General features: G+C 33.1%; 1 protein-coding gene across 1 annotated transcript; it reads left to right on the top strand.

Annotated features, from left to right (window-relative positions):
- Window positions 1-2,514: 2,514 nt before the first annotated feature.
- Window positions 2,515-12,007, top strand: LOC128997741 (gamma-sarcoglycan-like). Its single transcript, XM_054423390.1, has 6 exons — window positions 2,515-2,678; window positions 4,069-4,258; window positions 5,387-5,506; window positions 9,046-9,118; window positions 11,011-11,134; window positions 11,668-12,007. The coding sequence occupies exons 2-6, from the start codon at window positions 4,075-4,077 to the stop codon at window positions 11,839-11,841; spliced, it is 675 nt and encodes a 224-aa protein (XP_054279365.1). The 5' UTR covers window positions 2,515-2,678; window positions 4,069-4,074; the 3' UTR covers window positions 11,842-12,007.
- The last annotated feature ends 5,656 nt before the right edge of the window (window positions 12,008-17,663 follow it).

The raw sequence follows: 17,663 nt of genomic DNA, 5'->3' as shown, positions 1-17,663 counted from the left end.
TCATGAATAATACATTATACAAAGAAATACACAATACAACGAAAAAAATTATATCAGTAAGAGTGTTATTAGTTAGTTAATTTACTCAAAATAATGTGAAATGTGCGTATGAGCAAAGTACTAAAACTGATCAAATACTGAACTTTAAAGCTGTTTGACGTAGCTAATGCAATGTATTGTCAACTTAGCTCAATAAACTTATTTGATTTGATTTGAAAGTAAGGGTGCATATAGTTTTTGTTTCGGAATTAGTTGTTAATCTTGAATTATATCTTGTATTGCTATTGGCTACTTTCTTCCTTGCACGTGTCCTATACATAGTCTCATCTTTACACATTTGACCCTATGGTAGATTGGTTACAAAATTGAATACATATTAAGTTAATTGTTAATTTTATTCGCTCACAATGGCTTAGAATATTTTGAGTAATTCCTCTTTAAAATATATAAAAACGGGAAAAATCTTCCAATTTGTTATTATTAGCTAACATTGATACATTGATCCAATAAGATTCAACGTAAATAGCTTACTTCCCTATAAAATGAAATTGTGTTGGTTACTGACGTACTTATTCCTACTGTATTATATAAAACAAAATTTCCCACCCCCTTGTAAAGCTAGGCTAGGTTTAAGTTGTGAGAAAATTTGTGGGAGTGTATAATTTATTGAGGGATCATGCCTTGATCTATAAATAAATTGAAAAAGACGTTGGGGCGGTGGGTCGGACTCCGCCTCCAACCCCCTCCCCCTGACGGCTCACTACCCTCTACAGTCAGTATCGCCGTGCCGCGCCTCAGTCTAGGACATTCTGTGTCGCTTCTGTCCTTATATTACGTAACTCTAGCTAACCTCGTACCAATTAAATATATATTTTCACACTGTAAGTTTCCTATTAATAGAAAACCTAATATTAAAAACTATCAATCAAAAGCCCCGATTTTTTCCTTATTTGTCGAATTAGTTTTAGATCTATGCAACTGAAACGTTATGGAAATTTGATGTGATGATTAATGTTTATGTAGCAGTTCAAACCTACATAATACATATACCTACATAATATATTCATATGTAATTTAATTAAAATATTATTTTCTACTTTATAAATGTATTAATTTTGTTACTGGAAGTGTCATATAATTACTTCAAGCAACATTACATTTTTCAAATTGTAAGAAATTGCATTTTGGACGGAAAAGGATCCGCAGTTTATGATGCATTTGAATTATTATGCATTATAATTTTATGTTTGCATAAGATCTAATTAACAAAATCTTTAAACCTTCTAATGCCTTATTAAAATAATTTTATTTATAAATACCTCATAATAAACTTTATGGAAAGTATTCTTTTCTTATAGTATCCATAAAGTACCATTTTGTTATTAAAATAAAATATTCTTTAAACTTTTATGTGACTGATATTACTAATTTCAAAATACTACTAAGCTAATTTTACTAATTAATAATATTTATACAGTAAAATAATTTATAATAATAATAAAATTAATAATATTATGTACTAATTACTAAGTCGGCATAGTATTATATTTTAAAATGTAACACTGTCCAAGAAAACATATTACATTTATATTTTGTGTGTAGGTTTTAGAACTGTACATGTCCGTATAACTACACAAAAAAATCCCACATCGATTTGGATTTAGGGACTATTTAGTTATTATTTTACAATCAGACTAAAAATTATGTAGGATCAATCACATATTCTTTTATATAGTGAAGCTGCTATACAGTCAATCAACATTTAAGACTTAACCCTTTTAATTGTTATGTTATTTTAGGTAAATATAACTAAAAAAGCTGTTGATTGGTTATCCTAAACAGTCTTTCTATTTTTGATTATATAAAATAGATGAAGTTCATCATATTTTTATAAAACGGTTAATTATTATTTTTCTGATTTATCAAAGAGAAGATTTAGTAAAAATAGCCATAAAAGCTACATATATACCTCTTTAACGGAAATTGTAAATTTGTGTACGGATAAATAAGTAAATAATTTAATGTTTAAGTTTGTTTTAGATCTAATTAATAATAAATGCTGCCTAATGAGCCCAATAGTGATTATAGCTCAAACTCCAACATATTCGAAAGCAGACCTTGTAAAAACACTGGAATAAAAAAATAACATAATCCGACACAGAAATCTGTAAATGATCGTTGTATGTGTCCAACAACCTTTTTAACACCAATTGTGCGGAGCGCTCATATTTTCACATTTTTTCAGTTGGCAAATGAACTAGATTCATACTGAACAGTTCAATTTTGTATTTGATTTCAAAAACTGAGGGATCCGGTACATAATTTCCTATTCAATGTATTACAAAGAATATTTTTGAAACTGAAGCTAAAAAATCGTATAACACTTCAAGCAACATATCTCCAAAGAATAAATTCAAGAAACAGTAATTTAAATTATTTTCTTTCCAGATTGAGCTACATAAAACATTGCTTGCTGTTCAGTTACAAATAAATTATAGAATTTTAGGATGAACGATCCTGGTGCAAAAACTCATGACCTGACCTGGACCTTAGTGGACCAGGATATATTTGGATGGAGGAAGACATGTTTGTATGTAGTACTTGTAGTGTTGTTGTCTGTGGTCACAATAAACCTAACCCTTGTATGCTGGTTGGTCACCATTCTAAACATCAATACGGTAAGTTTAAACATGCAGAAGTGAAATACATGTTGTATTAAAAATAGATTTTTAAACTGAGTGCCAGCAAAAGTAGACCCTTTCTGTCAGAATTAAAAAGTTAAATTGTAAAGGAAATGCTGGAAATTGTTGAATAGCCTCCATTTGTAAACATATTAAAACACGTTGGAAAAACATTTAAAGATTCGTGCAGTTAAAGCTTAGGATAAATTATGTTTTAATATCCATATAAATGTTTTGGTATTACTGTACAAAAGTAAAAGCACACCTAGGTTCATTGGAGTATTTATGAAAACTCAACTATCATGATTGTAAAACAACGTAATTGCCAATTATTATTTAAATTTAATTGTAATAATAAACTTATACAGGGTCTCTCTAACAAACTTTAAGCTTCAACCCTATAGGTATATTTTTACCGTCGGGAAAAGCAGGGTTACATTTCTGTTAGCAATATAAAAGAAACTGACTGTTCAAAGGATAAAAGGCGATTTAAGGTATACATATATTATACGTATATTTTATATACGGATATTATACGTATATAGTATTATGTATTTATATTTGTATATTTTATACATATATTATACATAAATCATACCTATGTATATTATACATACATTATACTGTACCTACTGTACATAGATTAAGTATGGAAATTCATTGTGAGATTGGGGTTAGTAGCTAAATAATTAAAACTGATTACATAGATACCTATGGAATACTGTCAAATTAATTGGCTGATTTAAGAAAGTTGTTGGTTTATTTACTACTAAGCTAATGTCATCAATCCCAGTAATTTTGACATGAATACTCTATTACATTATGAGAAATTTTAATGCACTGGTATAATATTCTCAACAAATAAAATGATTTAGTTTTATTTGTAAAACCAAGTAGATTTATAAAAATCTAATATGACAGTGTTTAACAATTGGGTTAATGATTATTTGGTTAAATTTACATACACTATATGGTCAGCTTGTTATTTTTTAAAAGGAAACAAGCAATGATTTATCTTAAACATATAAATAAAGCTGTATGAACAAAACGTATCCTTACAAACTCTAATATACGTCCGAGTGTTTCAAGTTTTACTTACATTTGATTTTTTATTGTACTTAGTTTTCTAAGATTTTATGTATCATTACCATTAAATTGGTGACTATAGTCTTGTATTATCTTTGGCTGTAATAATAAAAAAATTCACATTTAATTAATATCAAATGGCACATTTCACTATTGTATTTCACAGTATGACATGATTTATGTTCATTTTGATTGGTGTGGTTAAATTGACTTTATTTTTAAGATGACAATTGATTTGGTTGGATACAAATAATTTTTACTCGCATAGTTGTTTTGATGGTTGTATATGCATATATTTTAGAACGGTATGAACTACATGCAGTCGTTCGGAGGAGGTGTTCAGTTCACAGCAAAGACCTACGTAGAAGATCTGTTGATCACCTCTGGGCTCAAAACTAGGGAAGGTCAACCGATGACTGTGAGAAGTGTCAAAAATCTTACACTGAGAACTACTGATAGACTTGGTTTCTCTACCTCCAGCATAAAATTGGGTTGGTATAGTTATAAAACTGAACCTCGAATCTCTTAGGTTTAAATATGTTAGAAGGAAAAGTTTTAGTACGCATTAATAAGTGTTAAAACCTTTCAAAATTCATGATGAGTAACTCTTAATATTCTTTAATCATGGAAAAGAGCATTTTGACCACAATTATGTTACTGAGAAAATTTTTTAATTTGTAGTTGTCTGAAGTTATATCCTTGAAAGATACTTCAATAAGGCCTAGTTTCAATATATTAATTTAAATGCTATGTAAACAAATAGGTAAACTTAATTATTCGATTAAATCGATAGTATACGTTTGGTCGAGTTGAAAGAATTAACTCAGCATAGTTATTTTTTTACCACACTGATTGAAAAATAATTTATGTTCGTAATCCCAAATAAGAACAAAAGACAATAATACATATATATATATATATTCAGTCATCGGCGAGTTAGTGCGAAGTATTTGGCTTATACTAATAGATTAACTTATAGATGAGCTTGATAGATATAAACGGTGTTTACCCAGTCTATGTTTAATCATGATCATGTGACGACACTGGAGAAAATGTGTTTTTTGTAATGAGCTATACTAGTTGAATATATTATGTATCCAAACTCACTACTCTTTTTGAAAATCACTTATATGCAAGTATCTATTACCAGAGTCTTTGTGGTAATCCATGGGTTGTTATTTTAACCTAAGGTGTAACATTTATGGTATAATGTTGCTATTTAACTCTCCTCTTTTAAAGTACCCAAAAACAGAAAACACAGGTCATAGTCCTAAAATAAGGACTTTTCTCCTGTCTTCTAACAAAATAATTGCTTTGGATGGACCGTTTGTGGTTCTAAGGAAATACTACAGAATTATGACTTGGATCTGTTCTTAATCAAATCTAACAAAGCTTTCTATTTAAATTTGCCAGATTTGAAGTTTACTATAAGTATGCGGTAACTAGTTGAAATAGGTTCCATTAACTCCTAAGTTACTTGTTTTTAACTCTTCGAAAGTAAAAAGGCTAACTTTTAAAACCTTTTTTACTCTCGTACTATAAGCCTGTTATATACTTTATAAGCCGTCAACCGTATGCATCATACAAACAAAGTAATATCCTTGTCCTTATTTGTCAAGGTGGAAGTGTCCTGGACATCAACTCTCACAACTTCACAGTGTCTGATCCTCGAGGCAAGACATTGTTCAACGTTAACCCAGACTCCGTGTCGCTCTTCACACATTTACTCTCCATCTCAGGTAAACCACTGATTGCTGTAAAACTAAAGACTTCCAGTTCATTTTTGTAGCATTGTTTTTGCCTGAAAGCTGAAAGCCATGAGTAGGTTAATCATTTCATGGTTTCTTGACTATCGTGAAATAAAAGGAAACTATTGATACTGTTATTTACTATCGATTCTACTCTTAGAATAAAAGTTGAAATTGTGACGGTCTGGAATACTTTTTCAAATTGCTACTAATTTTTATTTTTACATCGGTTCATTGACCATACTCCCTAAACATTCCCTTGGGGTGGACACAAGATGCATATAGCAAAACTTGTCCAGCAGTAACATATTTGACTTAACTTAATACAGGGTGGATGTAATGGAAAGTAACCTGTACCCCTCTTTTAACCTTTTGATTATTTGAGATATTTGAAATCTTTTTGTGGCAACCTTCTTAGTTAGGGGTTACAAAAATTAGGTTAATTTTACAAATTTTACCCTTAGTGGGGGGTAGGGGGTGGCTCAAAATTTTCAAATGGGAAGTATAGTCAACTTTTATATAATTTTACAGGTCTTGAAGACACTAAACAATTGACATAATCAAAAAGAAATTCGGACCAATAAAAAAATGGCAATGATAAAAACCCCACCCTCTTAAAACGGACAGATATTACTGATAACAGCAATTATAGCCCCAGATACTCAGGTGGTACAGGCATAGCATCACCCTCAAAGATGTTATTAGCAACTATCTGAACTAGAATAAATGTTGCCTTGATAATAATAAAAGTTTATCAAACAATATTTATCTTATTAAGTATCACAATACAATGCTAAGGCATGTTATTAAAAGTAATTTTTAGTTTCGATTTTGTTATCAGTGGTTTGATTTTTCTTTTCTTTTATTTCAATTGTTTTGTTTCAACAAGACCTGCAAAAGGGTTTGAAAGTCAGCTGTACTTCATATTTGAAAATATCGAGGTTCCCCCTTACCCCCACTACCACTAAGAGTAAACTTTTTTAAAACTAATCATTATTAATGTAGCCCCTCATAACTAAGAAGGTTGCCGCAAACCGATTTCAAATATCTTAAATAGTTAAAAAGTTAGAGGGGGTGAAAGTTACTTTCCAGCCACCCTGCGTAAATCTTTAAGTGATTTCTAACACCCATATTCCAGTCTTATTCCATTCATAATCCTACAATAATTCTAAACAGACGTCGTGGCCCGGCCGGGTATGTCATGGAATGTGCAGACGTTGCTTTGCACGTGGCGAGCGACTGCAGTTGGCTTGTTATTCACCAACCTTAGTTTTGTTTACGCCCAAAGTAATCGTTTGGCTGCAGCACCTGTCAATACTTCAATATGTCAGTCATAATCATATATCCTTTATTCAAAAGTCAATGTTCTACATGAATGCCACGATGCAATTAAATGAAATTTAAATACTTACAATATCTTAAATAAAAAATAAAAAAATGTTAACCTAAAGATTTACATTAAATCAACAAATACATCCAGAGAATAGAGGTGCTTGGATAGCATACAGGTTTTTAATTTATTTTAAAATTTACTTTTATCGCTTCTAAAAGAGTATCAGGTAGACAGTTAGAAAACTTAATTCCTGCATATGATGGATTTTTACAAATAATTTTTAAGTTATGATTTGAAAAACTGATTTTATGTCTGTGTCTTGTCCTATAGCTGTGACATGAACTTAAGGTCTCGAATTTTGTTAGGTTAATTCTTAAAAACAAGATTAGACAAAAATACATTGAGCAAAAGCAGTAAGAATACCCGGAAGCCTTGAAATTGTTCTTTAACTGTAACTATCAAATCGTGAATGTCTAACATAAGGCGTAGGCCTAGTGCTGGTGCTTAAATAATTATATTTGTTAAAAATGTTTACGACGAGCTGCTTCTTACAAATGAGATGTAGGATTGAATAAAAGCAATTTAAATGTTTTTAATATTCTCAAAGGACATAATTTTGACAGTATGCTTGACATTGCTCTTCTACTTCTAGAGCAAACATCTCTGATGAAACTTCATGGCCAGGATGTTCATTATGGCGATAACTATTAAAGTTTTTGTCCAATGTATGGCCTAGGAGTTAATAGTAGTTTACGCAACGATTGCGTTAAGTGAGTCTTTACGACACGAGTAGAAAATTTAAGGCACGAGCCTTGGCGAGTGCCTTAAAAACTTCTACGAGTGTCGTAAAGACTATTAACGCGAGTTGCGTACACTACTTTACCTACGACCGTTTTTTAATTACTATCAATCTGGATTTAATTACTAACAATCACTACTGATAAATTTTTAGAGAGGTTATGTTTTCGTGTATTGTCATTGCCACTGAAAGTGATGCAACGACTTGTTGTATAATCAGCTGATTTCCTGTAATTACGTGTTTGTTAAACTTCGTTAAATATTACATTGCTAGCAGCATTCTTACCATAAATAATATTGTATCAGGTACAATTCGGCAAATATTTCATTTATTTTTGGACTTCCACCAACTTAATTAAGAATACGCGAGTATTAACAATTATATTGGTCAACTGATCAGCTGATCAGCTGATTAGTTGACGTTTGAAGCATTACAATTTTAATTCTTTTCTCTCAATACTTGAACCTCATTGGTCCGTTACCTGTGTGGATATGAGAAAACTATGCGGATATGAAATGAAACTATGCGGATATGAAAGTAAACAGCTGTAAAGTGAAACTTTTCAATTCTAAGAACTGGACTGAAATGGCTACTTTAAAAAACGGTCGTAGGTAAAAATGTTTACTTCTAGAGATTTTTCTTCCACCAAAATTCTGTGTTGAACCTGTTCATTGCTCTGGCATGTGGTTAACTATACGTGTTTTGTCTGATTTATATCTACTAAAAGGTTTTAACTGTTAAAAGTCTATTAACAAAATCATGGTTATTTCTATTGTGGGTTAGTGCTATTGGCTCTATTTTGGGGGGTGTTACCAGATACAAGCAAGCTAATGTCATCAACATAGACAGACGCATCATTTAAGAAACCCGGTAAACCCTTTGTAGAACATATTAAAATAGTGGTCCTAGGATTTATCTTTGTGGCACTCCATAGTTTAAATTTTTGCACCGATGAAGTAAAATTTACTTTATTGTTTTTGTTACATTAAAATATTCATTAAATACACGCTTTTTGATTGGTCCCTGATGGTCTCGTGGCTATTAAGCACGATGACCCTTAGAATCCACGCAGACCTCAATTGAAAAACACATGCGTAGGTCCGTGCCGCAGCTCCATTCCTTTTTCCTTACTCTGAAAGCCTAATTTAAAGTCTACTATAAATTAAAATTTAATTTGCAGCCCAAGTAATTGTCAAAGTCTAATCGTATTGATCTTTTATTTTTTCATAGTAAAGTGCTAATTATTAATTCGTTTTCAGAGATGCCTTTTATTAAATTTAATAAATGAATACGATCCCACTTGGTGAGTTTATTTATCTTACCGCTTTCGTTGGCTACAAAATAAATTTAAAATGTCACATCATGTTCTAGCTTAAATAAATTAAATGATGATTTTAGGAGAAGGCGGAGCTGTATTAGAAGGCAGTTTGCAGACTCCGGTCGTTAGTGCAGATGTTCGGTCGAATCTTGTGTAAGTCAATCTAGTTTACTGCACTGGTAAGACTTTTACCGTCTAGTGACTATTAATTGATGGTTTTACTACTCAAATGGTGTAAGCAGGTTTGGAAAATCACAAAAACCTTTTAGTCTCAATATAAAGCTTGTGTAGGAAAATGTTCTTATAAGAATTCAAAACTAAATTTTGTGTTAGAATATTGTTTAAATGTTTCATTGCTACCTTTATTAGAAACTACAGATAGTTATTTCTTATATAGTGAACTAGTAGAGTACCGTTCCTTCGTAGGTGTTGGCATATAAGTATCAAATGCTTATTGCAGTTATACTCGTGATTTGTGTTTGAAATGGGAGAGGGTACGGTTTGAGAAAATTTCGTTATTTTAATTTACGGTATGCTATAGTATAACACATCCACCATAGCAATAATAATGTTCTACCACTGCACCTAAACAATAGAAAAGAGTAAACTACCAAATATTAGCACAATATCACAAATTTATTATTAATAAGAAACATAAGCATACCTAACTGTAAATAATCCTACTTGGACAGTTCCCATTGTGGATTACAGCTTTTTGTTGCTGCTTGGTTCAAATTAGCTGTTGTCATAAATACAAAAAATAAATGCTGCACCCTGTTGGTAAACCCTACAAAATTTTAGTGCTTAATGTTCTATGGATATCTTTGAGATAAGAGTATGTCTATATGTTAATCAGGAACGTAAGCTTTCATATTACCAAATTTAAGCTCAATCTGACGAGTAGTTAATGTGTGATTGAACTTCAAACAAACAAACAAACACACAAACCTTCAAATTTATAATATTAGTATGATGAAATAATAGATAATTTACTATAAATGTAATATAACTGAATATTTAATATTATAACTGTTTCAGAAGGCAACTTCAAATCAAAATATAACCATACCAAGTTACCCTCGAACTTATGGGATGAGTAGCCTTTTTTTGCAATAGAGTGTCCTTGATTCTAGATGTATACTATACTATGATGTTGAATAACTTTTCTTGGTACTTTCCTGTTAAAGGGAACATTCATTATTATCGATGATTTTTTTCTCGATATATCGATGTTTTTGTTTTCTGATCCATTACAAATTGACAGCAAGAAATGAAACTGTTCTAAGCTAACCTAAAATAACCAACCATACTTGCTGTACCATTTAAAAATTCCCTTTGGGTTTTGAATATAAAAGGCAAGTTTTAAACGCGGGATTTTTAAATGTTACAGCAAGTTTGGTTAGTTATGTTAGGTTATTTATTTTAGAACAGTTTCATTTCATTAATGTTTGTTGATACTGAACAATATTTTTCGTCATTGTCAGCTGATATGTTTCAATTTGTTAATATCGATATATCGAGAAAAAAATCATCAATAATAATGAATGTTCCCTTTAACAGGAAAGTACCCTATTCTTCAATGAATATATTTCTCCTACAGTCACCCGACAAAGTGGGCTTCCTTGCACAGATTTATAGTACATAAAACCTTACTTTGGTGCACAGTTTTTACTTTCTCGCACACGAGTATTCCAACCAAACAACAGAAAACAGCGTGCTTTTATTATGCACGTGATCCGTATACGCTTGAAATAAGTTGGCAACACTTAAAGATATTATGACTACGATCAGCTGGTGCAGCGTTTCCCATTTCGTTGAATGTTTGCATTTAACCTAACTAATTACTTATATGATTTATAGTAACTGTATGAAAAATATAATGTGTAACACGAGTGCAAACTGCCTTTGCTGCACTCGATAAACTTTCGACACTCGCCTACGGCTCGTGCGTAAACATTTCTCTCGTGTGCAGCAAAGTGTCACTTTGCCCACTAGCTACACAAATACCTATTCTTGTGACCGTAACTGGATGCTTTATATTGTAGGCTGGAGTCGATTATGAAGGACTTACATGTCGTAGCACCTGCAGGCATCTCTATAGAGAGCAGGGCTGGGGACATACAATTATCCAGCCACCGAGATATAACTCTTCAGACGGTGGATGGAGCAGTAAGTACTTTGATACATTTAGTAATCAGTGCTTATACTTTCGAGGAACGTTTTAAGGTGTACTGGTGCATACAGTGCATATACCTTTTTTAATTTCATGTACTGAAAGTGGCATTTCCGATGCTCGTTCAAGAATCATGTAAGAAAGAGAGTGAAATAGTTGTAGCAAGTGCCGGTAAAGCACTTTTAGTACAAACTATTTCCAACATCACACAATTGATCGGTTAACATTTATGTTGTTAGATTGTTAACTATAAAAGAAGCTGAATTCAATTGCAAAAGTACGTTGCAGAAAATGTATTTAGCTCCCTGTCCCAATAGAAAATGTATTAAAAGAAAGGAATATCAGGCGATTCTTTTTCCTTGGGCCATGTTTTTGCCTGGATTTTGTTGAAGTATAAACTAAAAGAATAATCCCAGTTTGACAGAGCTGTTATTTTCTGCTGTTATTTATAAATTAGTAGTCATAGTCTTCAGAAATCTTCATATTGTTTTGATACGAAACAATTCATATAGCTTTATATCCTTTCCAGATAAAGCTAGAGTCATCCAACGTGCTGCTCCCTGGACTACATAGACATCATCACAAACACTCACATCGCGGTGACAAGATCTACCAGCTGTGTGTCTGTGAGAATGGTCAGCTGTTTTTGGGAGAAGCTGACGCCTTTTGCAACACAGAAGGAGCGAATCTCGAGTGGTGTTGATGGCAATGCAAGCAGTCCTGTCTTAGAATCAGCTGTTCCTACCGTAGCCTCGTGTCTTCTGTGTGTTGAAACACCAATCTTGAGCTGTGAAAAAGAAATACAAGATCAACTAGTTCATATTGAATGATTCGCAATTCCCTGTTACAGGTTGTCGTTGTCTTAGACAGTGATATGAGACAACCCTTCTTCACTGCCAAATTACTTATGGTTTAAGAAATATATCATTAGTCCTTGTTGATGGGTCTTTGAGCGAGTTTCCCCGTTTAAGGAATAATCTATTATCGTAGGTCTCATGGTAGGACCTAAACTCGAGACAAATTTACTTTTTTTGTTTTGATACCCCAGATTCCAAAAACACAATTCGTTTAAATTATAAACATATGTATCCGTTATAGCACGATGACCCAAATAAAACGATTAGATATTGATAAAATTTGACATAAACATGTAAACCTACGTTTATTCGAACGGTTTCGTAAACCAACATAGCCGGACTATGGAAGGGAGATTTATGGGGAGTTACATGGGGTAAAAAGTGGGTTTTAATTATGTTGACCCTTGACACATAACATTTTGAAGTTCCTACCCAAACCATTTCACATACCTTGAAAAACAAAGTTTATTGAAGCGTTATTCTACGTTTAATAGTTAGGCTTATTAAACAAATTCCCTAAACACTGTAATTTAAAATTATTATGTTATACTTATGGAGAATAATCTAACTGTTATAGTTCGCTTTTCTATAGATATATTTTGGTCAAATATAGCAAATATATTTAATTCATAACCAACTATCAACATTTGACAAACAACACACCTTACAACCTTCCTTGCTGCAGCAAACCTTAGTACCCATTTACCCTAATGTTATTAAAATAGAGAAGGAAACTGCTATGTTCAAGAAAAATAGTTAGTGAAAATCCAGTCAGAAATTTAATTAAATTAGTTTGGTTTACAAAAATTACAAAAAAGGTAAATTTTGCAAATAGGTTTATACAGACTTCAAATTGTATTAGTATCCTCAACGTAAAAAAACTACATTTACCTTGTTTGACATAGCTATAAGCTAAACTAACCTAATGTAACGTAACCTGACCACAGCATCGCTCTGTAAAAGAGTCCTCCTTTAAAAGACCCATCAATTTGATCAATATACCATAAAATGCCAAGTCTCTATAAACTGATAAATACAATGTGATAAAATATACTAGGGCAAGGTAAGTCGAACCTGGTTCACATATATTATAACAAGTTTGTCACCCTATGTGAGGGTAACACATTTGAGCCGATAAATGATCACGGATATGATCAAAATTGTATGTAATACAAATCATTGTATGTTGTGTTTTTAATCAGTGATTTACCTATGTCGCAATATGTTGGGTCCTATTGAACCCTGGTGATTACTTTTGACTGATTATTTAACTTTAGAAATATAAATGCTTTTCTTTAAAAAGAATGCCAAACTATTTAAGTCAAAAGTGTTTCCGTTTAGACGCTTTTATTATTTCATTGAAATAGTTCTTCTGTTATAAATGTGTATGCTATTTAACGAATTTAATTTAAAATATTTAATTTAAGTTAAATTGTATTATCTCTGTTGAAATTGTTAACCAAATATAGTAAAATATTTAATATATTTATTGACAGTTGTTTTATTTTCAATACATACATCTGACGAGTAGTTGTAATTTTGCGCACGTCAGAAGAAGGACCAGACTTGTGTATTGGGACAATGTAACTCGTTTTATGGACTTCTGGAGATATCCCACAGTTCACCGACTCATTGAAAGGTTCTGAAGAGGACTAGCCAGGAGATGTCCGCAGCCCTTGAGAACAGCCAGAGGAATACAGTCTGGACCATGTCCCTTGTGGCCATCAAGGCTGGCAAGGGCCCTTTCAACTTCGTCGTAGGTGAAAAAAACATTTGAATAAACATATGGAAGTGTTGTGAAGGTTCTGGTAGGGCAGGTCCATTGGGGGCTCAAACCCCGAAGCAAATAAATCCGCAAATGCCTCACATTTGACCTTTTCATTAACCAGAAGTACGCAGTCTGGGCCAAGCAGCGTAGAAGGGCCGGAGCAGGAACCACATCTAGTTGAGGAAACAAAGCTCAGAAATATCTTCGGGTTGCTTGGAAGAACTTGTTGAATGTGCTCAACATAGTTGTTAAAGCATGTGGTTGACAATGTTTTGATAAAAATTGCAGGTATGTTTCATGATACAGCGTCCTTTTGTAGAGGGTATGCAACATATTTTTCCTCGTGATGAGAGCCTTCAACTCCGGGCTGAACCAGGCAGGATATGCCTCTTGATGAGAGCCTTTTGGCATCAGGTAAATTAAAATCGCCAGCGATGAGAATATTCCTGTAGGAATGGGTTGATGTAGCTTCCTCAACAGCTAGGTTGACATTTTCATATACTTCAGAACTGGAGCTGGGAGGGATATATGCACACCCAACAAGAAGTCTGTAGCCAGTCTTGACACTACAGGAAATGAATAGGCATTCAATACTATTAACAGATGTCGGAACAAGATGAGGACTTTGGGAGTTGCTGATAGCAACCACAACACCATTTCCTCTGGACTTTGAACTGGATATCAGAGAATGATCACTCCTAAATATGTTGAAGCTATCCGCACCAAGTTCAGAACTGCTTATATCAGCATTAAGGTTAGTTTCTAAGAACATGACTATGTCGTAGGTACAAGTCGAGAATGCAATTTGGATATCCTTAAGCTTACTCCTAATTCCATTACATTTTTATAAAAGATATATACACTGGATTTTACTCAAAATTCTTTTTCTCAGACACGATTTGTGGCACTCCGTTTAAATATTTAATTGTGAGGTTTACTTCTCCCCCACTGATTCTAGCAACAAGGGAGCTACGAAGAGCAGCCAGATGCTCACGTTCTTTGGTTGTGCGGTCCCTAGAGATGGATATGTTGGACAGATGAGGATGGGATTTGGCTACCATGTCCGTAGAGAAGAGTTTAATAAAAGAGAGAACTTAGAGAGATTCTCAATGCTGGTGGAAAGTTTAGTTATATTATATTATATTATTTCTTCTTTCGTAGCAAGATTGGCAACATTCTCTAGGAGTTTACCAAGTTTGTTACCCAAGTTTGTTACATTGAGTGGATTGTCATCATATTTCACACAATCATTCCGAGCCATTTTTTATTTCTATCATTTGCGTAGGAAGCATATTCCATAGCAGATAAATTGAGCCAGTCCTTATGAAACCACTGTTTACACGGCCATTATCAACATTATCACACTGGAGGCTTTTTGTTTTCCCCACACCAATGACACAAACAAGGCACACAACATTCGGTGTGTTAAAATATGCTATAACTGTTACAAACACTATATTTCATATAGTGATCCAGCAATAATTCGGTCTGAGTCCGCAGGCCTTTGGAGTCGACGGTGTCAAGAAGGCCGTGATCGAACTTGATGATTTTATCACTAAAATGTTATTTTATTGGCGTCTTTGAAATATAATCGTTACTTTAATCCACGTGAAATAAAAACTCGGGTTAAGTGACGAGGCACACATGCGGTCAGTGTTTGTGTGACTGATATGGTATATACAATTTTTACAACGAAAAAAGGTAAAGGGGTGTGAAATACTAGTACAGAAGATTTGACAAATATACATACTTACGAGTTATAAAATAATTCCCTTATACCTCTCCCCACCAAAAGTGTGCTTGATCAATAATCATTGTTTTAATCTACGCCAGTGGTATTTTAATCAGTAAACTTAAACACTTTTAAAAGGAAAGCAGTCCCAAACCCCATTTAAGTTTTGTGGTTGTGACGGGAATCGAACCCGTGCCCCTTGTGAAGTGGTGCCCCTTGTTTTACATGGACAGTAAAATTCCTCCTCATCTGTAACAAGAAACACAAATCGTGTCTAGACATCCCTACGAATTCAACATGGTTGTCAACGTATCACTAACTGTGCCTGAAACAGACTCCCTGGTTTTCCATTTATAATTCAAAACAAGTCGTAAACTTTGGGTTAAGTGAGGAATTACGACCGCTCCCTAACAACTAGCTCCTACTTACCACCTCGGCACTTAACGAAAATTTACAAACTCCTCTCCCCACAATCGCAACCAAACTGTTACAGTTTCCTATTACTTAAGTCTATGAAATATCACTACTAATAGGGGTGCGGCTTGATTAGTAATTAAAACACAAGCAAATAAGTACAGAATTAGGTTTTTCAACACAAAGTAGTTCAAACAACTTACAAGACCTATCCTGCATGTCAGGGTTGAGACACCGAAAATTACTAAAGGCTTTCAAATTATTTGATACTTCTTGAGCTAGTGTTTTGAACCCACCTATAATGAAACAAGTCCTTCAGGTGAGGAGAACCTTTTTTTGCTGTTGAGAACTTTTCCCACCAAAAGCCATATGTGATCCTCAATAATAAACCACTTTCACTTATATATCTAACAGATTGACGTAAAAAGTGACTACAAGCCCCTTTGAACCTTTGAATTGATCATAGCTTTTTATTTACCTCTTATTTATATTTTCCAAAATCGTACTTGCATCAACATAAAACACAAGTCTTACAAACTTCAAACCTGTTCACAAGGCTGGACTTTACCTTCATACAAAGGACACAGCTAGTCTAAAAAATGGCACAGAACTTAATAATTCTCCGCTTGGTAAGAGACAATCTTAAGATATTGTATGTCCATCTATCAAGAAAAAAAAGGACATGCCCCATACAAGGAGATCCATCTATCTCCGTACTAAAGACTACGGAAAGTCATAACAAATATTTTTCTCATTGTAGTATTATCAGTCAATGTTGAATTGAAAGTGATGTATATACGGGAAAATGTGTGTACACGTGATTGACCGCTTATACTAGACCAATCATTATTCCTACATTACTTACGATAGTTAAATACATATTAAAACAAAGAAAGTATCACGTGTTTCAATAAAAAAATGTGTTATGCTTTTAAGCTATCTTGAAATATTGTAAATGAAGTATATACCTAGTGGAAGTCCTAAGTAGTAAAGTATTAGGATACATTATTTATTGTTGGAGAACTTTATTAAAGATCTGTTAAGTGCATGCTAAAATAGAAAGAGCTTTAGACATATTAGCCACATGCTCTAGGTGTGGACTAGGACACAACGATTTTCTTCGAACAGCGAACATCATTGTGAACTGTAATTTCCCTCCTGGAATTCCGTTAAAAATATTTCATGCATTAAAAATTGCATTATGGAAAAAGTAAAGCACTGGCCACATGATTAACTTTAACAAAGATAAAACCCCTTAGTTATGTTGATATAAGGTTAGGTAACAATATGGATACAGTATGACCACTTTGAACCTGGTTACACAAGGAGAACTGAACCCTCCGCTTCTTTATTTGACATGAAAGAATACTTTTTGGTTGAAATACAAATTTGGCCAGGTTAAGATTTTTAGGCTAAAAACCCTGAGGCCATCATAAAATAAGAATGCCAGCGAAAACTGGAGGTTCTAGTGTCTCTATTGAATCCAGTACAACATAGCGGTAATTTAAAAATTCATTGATGTCTGTTCTCTCAGGCTGATAACAATTTAAAATTACCGCTATTTTGTACTGGGTTCAGATAGAGACCTGGTTTTCACTGAGGTTCTTCATTAACAAAGACATTTAAAATGGAATGCACTAAATGGGACTATACTCTTAAAATCTTTGAGTGCCCTAAACTAACCCATTTGGGGACCCACGCAAAATTACCGACAAAACAGAGCACTTTAATACCATGTAAAGGTGTGTTGTCCT

This window comes from Macrosteles quadrilineatus, unplaced genomic scaffold (genome assembly GCF_028750875.1).
Source record: "Macrosteles quadrilineatus isolate MER2022 unplaced genomic scaffold, UCM_ALF_1.0 Scaffold_7__1_contigs__length_78375512, whole genome shotgun sequence".
In the NCBI taxonomy this organism is placed as follows: Eukaryota; Metazoa; Arthropoda; class Insecta; order Hemiptera; family Cicadellidae; genus Macrosteles; species Macrosteles quadrilineatus.
The sequence above is the reverse complement of the archived record's forward strand: the minus strand, read 5'-3'. Positions and strand labels throughout refer to the sequence as shown.